Source organism: Onychomys torridus, chromosome 13, assembly GCF_903995425.1.
Source record: "Onychomys torridus chromosome 13, mOncTor1.1, whole genome shotgun sequence".
Lineage (NCBI taxonomy): Eukaryota > Metazoa > Chordata > Mammalia > Rodentia > Cricetidae > Onychomys > Onychomys torridus.
Window position 1 is genome coordinate 21,497,117 of NC_050455.1, and position 9,832 is coordinate 21,506,948.

Below are 9,832 nucleotides of genomic sequence, written 5' to 3' on the forward strand. Positions count from 1 at the left end.
TCTGCTTTCTTCCAGATCCAGCTTTAGATATGTCAGGCATCACGGTGGGGAGGTTATGGCAGAAGACAGGTGTGAAGACATGGGCTTATATCCCAGCACAGTGGGGAGGCGCATGGAGAGAGCCAGATGTGTCCTTGGTGCCTGCTAGTCAGCCAGCCTAGCCTACTTGGTGAGTCCCATGTCAGTGAGAGATGCCACCACAAAACAACGTGGATGGTGCCTGAGGAACAACAGCTGAGATGGCCCTCTGGCCTGCAGCCCTGCAGATCTCCTCCCCCGTACACACGTACCCACACATGCACGATTTCACGTTTTAAGGACGTTGACAACTCTGTGCTGTGTTTGTCACTTTAAGGGTTGGATCCACCTGAACGCTTGAAGCAGGGACTTGTCCCTGGGCCAGCCCTGGAAGTCTGCTGCCCAGTGCTGACCTTCTTCTCCTTCTGTCCCCTCTAGCAACATGTCTGAATGCTTGGCCGACGCCATGTGCCAGCGCTGCCAGGCGCGGTTTGCCCCCACAGAGCGCATCGTCAACAGCAATGGGGAACTCTACCATGAGCACTGCTTTGTGTGTGCACAATGCTTCCGGCCATTCCCTGAGGGGCTCTTCTACGAGGTGAGGAGGCTCCGGGTAGAAGCCTGTTCTCGAAGAGTCCACGGCTGCTCCGTGACCTGGCCAAGCTCGGAGGCAGCAAAGCTGAGTGTCACTCATGGTGTTGGCCCATCCCTCATCCCTGGAACTTCTGGAGTCAGACTCCCCTGGACAGGTTCTGGGCGGGTTCCCGAGTAGGAAGAACCCCACCATGGTGCTTGCTCTCCATTGGGTCAGATAGTAAATACACTGGCTGAGTGATTCCACTATCTGGTGAGGGTGCTTTAGAAATAAGGATTCTCGTGGTTGGAGTTGGGTAACCAGGTGATGTTTGATGAGGCCTGAAGAGAAGGGACACACAGACACAGACAGACAGACAGACAGACACACACACACACACACACACACACACACACACACACACAGACACTCCTCTGCAGGAGAAGATCTTGGCAGAAGGCACAGCATATGTACTGAAGTGGAAGCATATGGGATATTTGGGGAGAGGCTGGTATGGTAGAAGTAGAAGTCTGGGGATGAGCAGGAGAGGGCAAGCAGTAGACAGAGACTCGATCTTTCTATCTTAGTGGTTCTCCTTTGGGTCCTGAGCTTCTTTTCTGTAAGAGATCGGAGTCACCTGGGTTTGGAACAGACGAGTCACACCATTGTCCAATATGTGAAGAAGACCCCTCTGAGTCAAGGCATGTGACGTGCGCCTGTTACACCAGATCCTGGGAAGCTATGTAATAGGATTGTCTCAAAAGCAAAGTGGAAGACAGAGAGAGGCTCCGGGCATTGTGCCATACAGAGGCTGGGAGCCAGCTGGGAGAGAAGCTGGGGTACCAGGTGGGACCAGGAGTGGGGTCATTGAGTATGGAGATAGTTCAGATAAAAGTAAAGGGCCCTGAATTGCCCACACCAGCTCACAAGAGCAAGTAGTTAAGTCCTTTTTAAACACAGCTGTTGTTAAAAAAGTAACTTATGCACAGGCCGAGGAAATGCCTTGGTCATCAGAGTGCTCACTTTGCAAATGTGAGCTCTTCAGTTGAATCCCCTGAGCCAATGTACAAAGCGGGGCACGCTGGCTTGTGCTGGAGTCCCACACTGCGAAAGTAGAGAGACAGGTGGGACCCTGAGGCTCACAGGCCAGTCAGTCTAGCCTATTTGCTGAGCCTATCATAGGCAGGTGAGAGACCCTGTTCCCAAAAGGGGTGGGGTGCACCTACATACACATAAACACACACATATAGTAAACCATATCAGTGTATGGGGGCATAGTACTTTATTAAGAAATGAAGATAACAAATACTTAAAATGCCCTACTTCCCAGTATTTTGTTAGACTTTCATGTCATGTATGTGTCTGAGATTATTTCTGCCTGTGACAATGTGCCATTTGTGACATCGGCATGGCACCAGCCTGGCAGTGAGATTCACACCACAACATCTGGCAGACCCAGAGTCAGGGCCTCTGTTGCCTCCCCCCAGAGATGGTTAAACACTGACTGCACTCCACTGGGGGACCAGAGCTCAGAGGGGGCTGTGCTCTCTTTGGGGGCTGACTGCATCGTGGGTTGACGGATGTGGGTATGTGGCCCGCAGGTCAGATGAGGATCTCCTTTTGCTTTAGAGGCTCCTGAGAGATGCTGACTGGCTGCAGAGGCAGCAGAGCATTGGGGAGAGCTCTTTGAGGGGCTTTAGACCAGAACCAAGTGATGCACCCACTGGGTGTTGGGGAGATATTGCTGCTGAGGGAGTTCAAGTCTCTGCAGCTTCTCTGGCTCCCTGGGAGAGCTGCATGTATAGCTTTAAGAGAAGGAAGTTAGCGAGGATGACTTTGAACTTTTGGTCCCTCTGACTTCCCAAGTGCTGAGATTACAGATGGGCACCCCTACACCCTGTTCATGCAGTCCTGTGAACAGAAGCAAGGGCTTCCTACCTGTTATGCAAACACTCTACAAACTGAGCTACATCTCCAGCCCCAGATTTTTTTTTTAAGAAAGTAAATTGTTAAGGGAGAGGAAGGCTGAGGCAAGCTTTGGTCACGCTTGGAGACAATACATGACAGTCGCTGACCGCAGCACTGGGGTGCTTTTCTTTGTCACCCCAATTCCTCAGGCCCTTCCTGTGTTCTCTTTCTTCCCTCTTCCCACTATGGGCCTTCTATAGCCTCTGGGGACACTGACCTGGTCAGACACAGAGGACAAAATGGCACACGTGACTCAGATTTGACCTGTTCTGCCCCAGCTCCAGCTCCCACCTCACCTCAACTTGGCCTACAGTCAGGATCCTCGGGTCCTCAACAGACAGCAGAATCCCCAAGAGCTGGCCTCGGATCCTTAGCATCTCTGTGAAACACTCACTCGGCACTCTGCTAAACTGCCTGGGCCAGTCCCTGCTCCAGCTAGCTTGAGAAGGCTCGCTTCTCTGGACCCCAGACCCCCGTTATGTATTAGGAGCAAAGGACTGTGGAGATGGTGAATGACTTGCTTGTTTTTTGTCTGTGGCCCCATTTGCAGTTCGAGGGCCGGAAGTACTGCGAACATGACTTCCAAATGCTGTTTGCTCCATGCTGCGGATTCTGTGGTAAGAGCTGGTGATGCCACCTGGGAAGTCGGGAGGGGACCAGTAGGAACAACAGTACTGGCATGCTACTTAACCTGGGGAGTTTTACTCACCACCTCTTTCTATCCTTCTGAGTGAACATTGCTCTTCAGGTCCCTAAAGGAGGGGTGCTTGGACAAGGCTAAACTGGGAGGAGCCTCAGGCTACACAGGACTTGGGAGGTGCCGAAGGGTGGGGGCATGTCCTGACTGACAGCTGAGCTCTCTCCTCTTCTAGGTGAGTTTGTTATTGGACGCGTGATCAAGGCCATGAACACCAACTGGCATCCAGCCTGCTTCCGCTGTGAGCTGTGTGATGTGGAGCTGGCTGACCTGGGCTTTGTGAAGAATGCAGGCAGGTGAGGCAGCTGCTGTTGTGAGCAAAGAGGACGGTCTCTTGCCCCTACCCTGACAGCCATGGTCCAGCGAAGTACCAGGTACCTGCCAGGCTCTGCAGCATCCTATGCAGACCTGGCCATGGACCTTGTTCCACCCCTACTAGATGGAGAACACAATCCCCAGGGCATGGATAAAGATGGGGTAGAAGAGTGAGGACAGACGGGGCTTCCTCTGAGCAAGGGGCTCCTTTGGGGACAGCAGGCATGAAGAAGGATCTTGAGTGGCTATGGATGGATGAGGAGTTTTAAGTTAACAAATCACTGTTACCCCTGACACTACACTCTACCTGCTGCCCCCACACCATGCTGACCCCAGCTGTCTGCCTTCCTCCCTGTATGCACATGGCTGGAGGATGTCGGACAGAAGGTCCTTAACCAGGTTGCCCAGTTTACTCTAAACTCAGAACCATAAACTTCATTGGTACTCTGGTAATTCCCCTTTCAAGAAAGAAGCCTTATTCTTTCTTCTCACCCCTGCTTCCCTTGCTGTGGGTTCTATACCTCCCCTGCAGCCATGACCCTATCTTCCACCCACGTGGGAAAGCTTTGGGGGAACTCCCAGCAATACCTTTGTGCCCCAAAGTCCTTCAGAGCATAGCTGCTGGCCTTCTTTATACCTCAGGTATCACCAGGTCCTCTCCTTGACCTTCAGTGGTCTAACATCAGGGCCCTCCTGCCGATACCGCCTCCTCTCCCAGTAAGACCTCTGTGTTAGCTTCCTCCAGCCTCTCTCTGCACAGAGGTGTTCTTCGGGCCGGTGTCTGTACCTACCCTTGAAGATGAAGTCTTGGGTCTCTCAACAGCACATCTGGACAATCCAGGGGTCTCTCCTCCAGATCTCTCCTTTGTTCAATTCCCCTGCCTGTGTGGCATCTCCATTTGAGATTTCAACACAACAGGTCCCAAATAGAGCTGCAAGTTTCTCCTCCTCTGACCCAAATCTGCTTCTGTATCCCTTGTGCCAGGAAAGGCATCGCTGCCTTCCAGAGACCCTCCAGCTTCCCATAAGACTGTGCTTCTTGTCTGGGTACTTGGTTCTCTGTCAAAGCCCCTCTGTCTCAGTCTACAGTGATCTTTTCCCTTTGCTATGCTGCTGGAGGGGCATATGACCTCACACTGGTCCTGGCATCTGTAAGGGGTGCCATGGTCTTGTATTCAGCAGGCTGTCTTGGTGAGGGTCCACGAGGGTGGACAGACCTGTACTGGTGAGAAGCAACACTGAGCATCAGGGGCATCAGTCTGGGCTGTGCTCTTTCTGAGATGAGCCATGCATGGGCCACTACCCCATGCTTTGGAAGACAAAATAATAGTAATAGAAGAATAGAGCGTTTCTCTATTGATGGGCAGGGTTGGAGGGTTAAGTTTGAGAGCCCTTCGAACCTAGAATGGCACTTGAAACTCCATGATGCATGGCTTTAGGTCTGCCTGGGGCAGACATACCACGGGGCCACCAGAACCACAATAATGGAGACATTGCCATACTTGGTCATTCTTGGGTGGAAGGAAAGAGAATTTCAGGGGAAGACATCATGTGTCATGTTGAATTAGCATAATAATTTCCTTTACCTTAAGGCTCAATTATGTTTAAGAGTAGTACAAACAAGTACAAAAAGGATACATTAGCATGGTTAACACATGCTGACAAGTTCAACAGTTCAAAGCCAGGCAGCTGAGGCTGGCAGAAGCCTCTTGGGAGGGAGTAGAGATGTCCCCCTCTGGGTTTGAGTGAGCTGAAGACAGGTTCACACACCTGGCTCCCTGCCTGCAGCAGGCTCTAATGGTTGTCTCTATGCCATATGCCTGACGAGGTCACCTTCCACTGAGAAACTCCAGACGTTGTCAGGCTAGAGGCAGATGTGGGAATAGGGTCACAGCAGGGAAGTCCAGAGCTGTGTTTGCTGGACTCACTTGCAATCAGTCTGAAATGTACTCATGTGTGGCTATCCGAGAGTCTGTGTCCCCCAAGCTCGGAATGAGATCATCTCCCAAGGCAGGCAAGGACTCACTCTGTAGGGATGTGTGATATACCATGCACTTCAAAGGAAATATTAGACGCCTCTCTAGTTCCATTGAGATTTGTGCTGCTTCCTTTTTGGGGTTCTGGGCAGCTTGCTTTCTGGGTTATTCTGTCGGGCTTTGTTGCTGTGGGCATCTGCAGTATGAAGGAAGCTGGAAGTTTCGTGGGGAAGAAAGATCCCCATTGTTCCAGAAATGTCCCTGTGGCTCCCTTCCCTATTTAGGACCAGTGAAGTCACTGAGTGTCTGGGAGCTGTAAATAAGGCAGGCCAACCCAGTCCCTGTGGAAGGGTGGGCAGGGCGTCCTGTAGTCAGCTCCCCCTCTTAGTGGAGTTGCTCAGGCTGGATGGCCTTGCAGTGAAGACCTTGGAGCAGGGCAAGAGCTGCTGACATGTTAGTTTATTTGCTCAGGAAGTGGTGAGGGGACATAGACTTCTTTAGCTGGCTCTGGTAGCATGTGCCCCAGTGGAGAGCTGGTCCTCCTGCAGCAGTCTACAGCTGGCCTGGTGACAGGACCTCGTTGAGGCTCACAGCTCAAGGCTCACAGCTCGGATCGGGCACTCAGGGAGCTCTCATTGGTTTTTCCTTCAAAGCTGGGAGGTGGGCCTGCGAGCCGTTTGCTGCAGAGAAGGTTACACAAGGCGTGGCGGAACTTCTCGGCCACAAAGAAGTACATGACAGGGTCCAGGGCCCCGTTGAGGCTGGTGAGACACGAGGTGATGCGGTTCCCGAGGGCCAGGGCGCGCTGAGCAGAGCAGGACATCCCGCCGCCGCGGTAGTGAAGCACATAGACTGAGCGGTGGATGTGGTAGGGCACAAAGCAGATGAGGAAGATGGCCAGAACCATGGCAATCATGCGCACAGCTTTGTTCTTGAGGTGCTTCTCTATGCGGGGGCCCTGGCGCAGGCTGCGAATGATCAGCAGGTAGCAGGTGACTGTGGTGATGAAGGGGAAGGTAAAAGCCACAGCCAGGGAGGCCAGGGCGTGATGGGAGGCCTTCTCCCGGTACAGTTGCAGGCAGACAACTGTGTGGTTGGTCTGCACGGTCTGTGGGCTGACTAGAAGTGGGACCATAGCCACAGCCACCACCACCCACAGGAAGGCACAGGCCAGGTGGGCATAGAGAGGTCTTCGAAGCTTGAGGGACTTGACTGGGTGCACAATGGCCAGGAACCGGTCAGCGCTGATGCAGGTGAGGAAGTAGATGCTGGCATACATATTGAGGTAGAAGAGGAAGCCAGTGAGCCGGCATGGGATTTCCCCAAATGGCCAGTGGTTCCCAGAGAAGTGATAAACCAGCCGAGTGGGCAGGACCAGTACACAGGACAAGTCGGCCACGGCCAGGTGCATCAGGAACACATTGGCCGGGGTGCCTGACTTGTGGTCCCATATGAAAAGCCACAGGGCCAGAGAATTGCCCACAAAGGCTAGGATGAAATCCAGAAGGTAGAAGCAAGCAAAGAGCATGTTCTCTAGTGGGGTCTCCTGTCCACATTGCTCAGAGTAAGCCAGAGTGGAGTTGTCGGTCAGACTGGGCAGGGCTGTCTCCAGGCCGTTCATGTTGTGGCTAAAAGAAGAATGGGGGGGGGGACAGAGCTGGAGGGAATGCAGAACCAGTTGTTGGGATCCCAGGACGCACCTCAGTGTCAGAGGCAGGACCTCCGATGCCTCCATTGTCTCCTGTCACTAACTTGAGAGGGAAGGAGCTATTCTAAGCTTGGCATAGCTGCTGAGCTACCAAGGGGGAACTCCCGTGTCTGGGGGCATTTTCTGTGTCCTTTGGAGCTGGCTGAGCCTCAGGCATTTTGAACGTCAATCACAGTCCAAATCCAACCGAGGCTTGGTTTTCCCTGTGAGTAAGGAGGGCCTGGGGTAATTTCTGGAAGACCCAGAACCGGGAAGTTACTTTCTGTTGTGCCTATCCATTCCCTCAGGCTTAGAGGGTGGATGAGTTAGTACTGGAGGGAGAGGGAATCCAGCTTGATTGTCTGAGCTTGTGAGGACAGGGAGAGCCCTTATTTTCTTTTCTAACCCCACCCCAAGGCAGGGGTAGTCCCTTAAATCCCACTCCCCATGGGTGAGTAAGTAGGGTCTGTTGCTAAGAGCCAGGTACCTGGCACTCACTATTCTGAGTCCCAGGACCTCCCTGACCTGCTGGCCTGGTCTGCAATGAGCAATAAGTCACAACTTTTTGTCCCACCATCTGGCTTCTGCACTTGGTAGCAGGGCTCCATCAGGGCTGCACTGGACATGCTTTCTGTCACGGTGACTGAGAAGCCCAGTATCTCTGGAGTTTTCCACACTTAGCTGGTCAACTCCATTTTGACCAGCTTTTCTGGGTGAGAGCTGGGTTTAGGAAACCTCTGCAGGACCTCAGACTAGCAGGGAGTTCCTTCCAAGCCGAGGTGTTCCACAGCCCAAGCTGGGGTGTGAGAGAGTCCTGCATCTTCCAGGATACAGTTTCGCCTCTGGGAGCCTAGGTAACCCCATGGCCAGAGCTGAGAGTGTGGCTCATCACATAACAAACACTGGCATTGCCCGTTGGCTTTTGTGGAGCATTGCCAGGACTGGCTACCTAACTTTGAGGGCTCAGAGTCAAATGAAAATGCATGACTCCTTGCTCAAAAAGTAAGAATTTGGGTTGGGGATGTAGCTTAGGTGGTAGAGTGCTTGCCTGGTATGCAGGAGGCCCTGGGTTTGATTCCTAGCACATAAACTGGGTGTGGTAGCGAGTGTAATCCCAACACTTGAAAGCTGGGCAAGAGGTCAGGGTCCTCCTCCATTATATAGAGAGTTCAAGACCAGCCTAAGCCATGACTTTAAAACATAATAATAATTCTAAAAAGTAAGAATTTCAGGATCATGGAAATGGTTGAACAGTTCAGTGTGTGACTGCAGGGTGTCTCCACTGTCACCTCTGCCCAGTCTCCCGAGGCTCCCTGCCCCTTCCTGCCCACCCCTGCCCCTTACCTCTTACAGATGACCCAGGAGGGCAAGGACGGGAGGCAGGCGAGCTGTGAGCTGGCTGTGGGTGGTGCTCCAGGTGGACTCCTTGTAGTTGTAGGAGGGAGGCCTGCCTATTTAAGGAGAGTAGGAGAGCCCACAGCACCTCCCAACCTGAAAAGCTGCTTCATACCCGAGGGGTCCTTTGTGGGGTAGGCTGCTTTTCCAGCTGGGTCTGCTTCCATGCAGCATGTTCTGAATATTCCAGTGTGTCCTCAGATTGTGCATACCCCCATCCCCCAGCCAGGCCACAGAGCATCACAGAGGCCAAGTGTGTGACTGTCCTGGGAGCCTGGGAGTGGGTAAGGGCTGGGCCGGGTGGGGGTCTTGGGCTGGAATTGACTGACACAACAGGACATTTCAGAAGGGTATGGTTTTCTACTATTAGGGGGATAGGGAGGGGTCAGCTACCATGGCAACGGGCCAGGATCCCAAGCTTACTGGTGGGGGGGGGGGGGGGGGGGCGTTGTTATGCATGCCAGGGTTGGAGCTGAGGAGTCTTGGGCCAGATGAGAGGGGATTCTTTCAGACACTTGCTGTAAGGTCCTTGTGTCCTGTCCTGTATAATTAGGCCCCGTTCGGGTGTGTGGAATAAATCATGGCCTTTATGTGGAGCCTTGCACAGCTGCAGACGCCTTATAAAGGGGGTGCTGTCTATGCTGTGGGGATGCAGCTCAGCCCAGCAGGCCTGGATTTTGCCTGGGAGGGCTTCTCGGCAGAGCACGGTCAGCAGGAGGGCCTCAGTGTCTCCCTGACCAAGGCTTGCTCCTTCTGGGGTGGCTCAAAGCTGGGATGCATTGGGAGTTGCCTGTGACTCATCAAAGTTCATCAAGGCTGATATCACTAATGGGGTAGTCGGAATTCTTAGTTTCAAAAGACACTTCAGTTGAAGTGTTTGAAATCACGGCTGGGCATATAACTCAGCCAGCACAGTGCTTGTCAAGTGTGAATGCAAACCCATGGGTTCCATCCTCAATGCTGGAAAAACTGTGTGGTGGCTCATACCTGTGTTCCCTGCACTTGAGAAACCGAGGCAGGAAGATGAGAAGTTCAAGGTCATCTTCAGCTACATACTGCGTTTGGAGCCAGCCAGAGTTACATGAGATCCTGTCTCAAAAACAAACAAGCGAAACATTTACAATTATGTGTGCCTAACATCTGGAGAGGACCTCCTGCCCAATGGTATCTTTCGTCAGTCTGTCTTTTCACACAGCGCTGTG

At 52.7% G+C, this 9,832-nt stretch overlaps 2 protein-coding genes across 6 annotated transcripts in view; one reads left to right on the plus strand and one right to left on the minus strand.

The window, feature by feature from the left end:
• Lims2 (LIM zinc finger domain containing 2) overlaps nt 1-9,832 on the plus strand; it is a 53,551-nt gene that overhangs the window by 34,386 nt on the left and 9,333 nt on the right. For 4 of the 5 annotated variants that reach the window (XM_036205251.1, XM_036205250.1, XM_036205247.1 and 1 more), the window contains exons 2-4: nt 457-616; nt 3,111-3,177; nt 3,433-3,553. In XM_036205251.1, the coding sequence (XP_036061144.1) occupies nt 461-616; nt 3,111-3,177; nt 3,433-3,553 (344 nt within the window). In that variant the 5' untranslated portion in view covers nt 457-460. Of the gene's footprint in view, nt 1-15; nt 170-456; nt 617-3,110; nt 3,178-3,432; nt 3,554-9,832 lie in introns of all 5 variants that reach the window. The other variant, XM_036205248.1, reaches the window with a different exon arrangement.
• On the minus strand, nt 1,852-8,873 carry Gpr17 (G protein-coupled receptor 17). The gene is made up of 2 exons (XM_036205252.1): nt 8,580-8,873; nt 1,852-7,176 (listed from the first exon to the last, which is right to left on the minus strand). The coding sequence occupies exon 2, from the start codon at nt 7,167-7,169 to the stop codon at nt 6,150-6,152; it is 1,020 nt and encodes a 339-aa protein (XP_036061145.1). The 5' UTR covers nt 7,170-7,176; nt 8,580-8,873; the 3' UTR covers nt 1,852-6,149.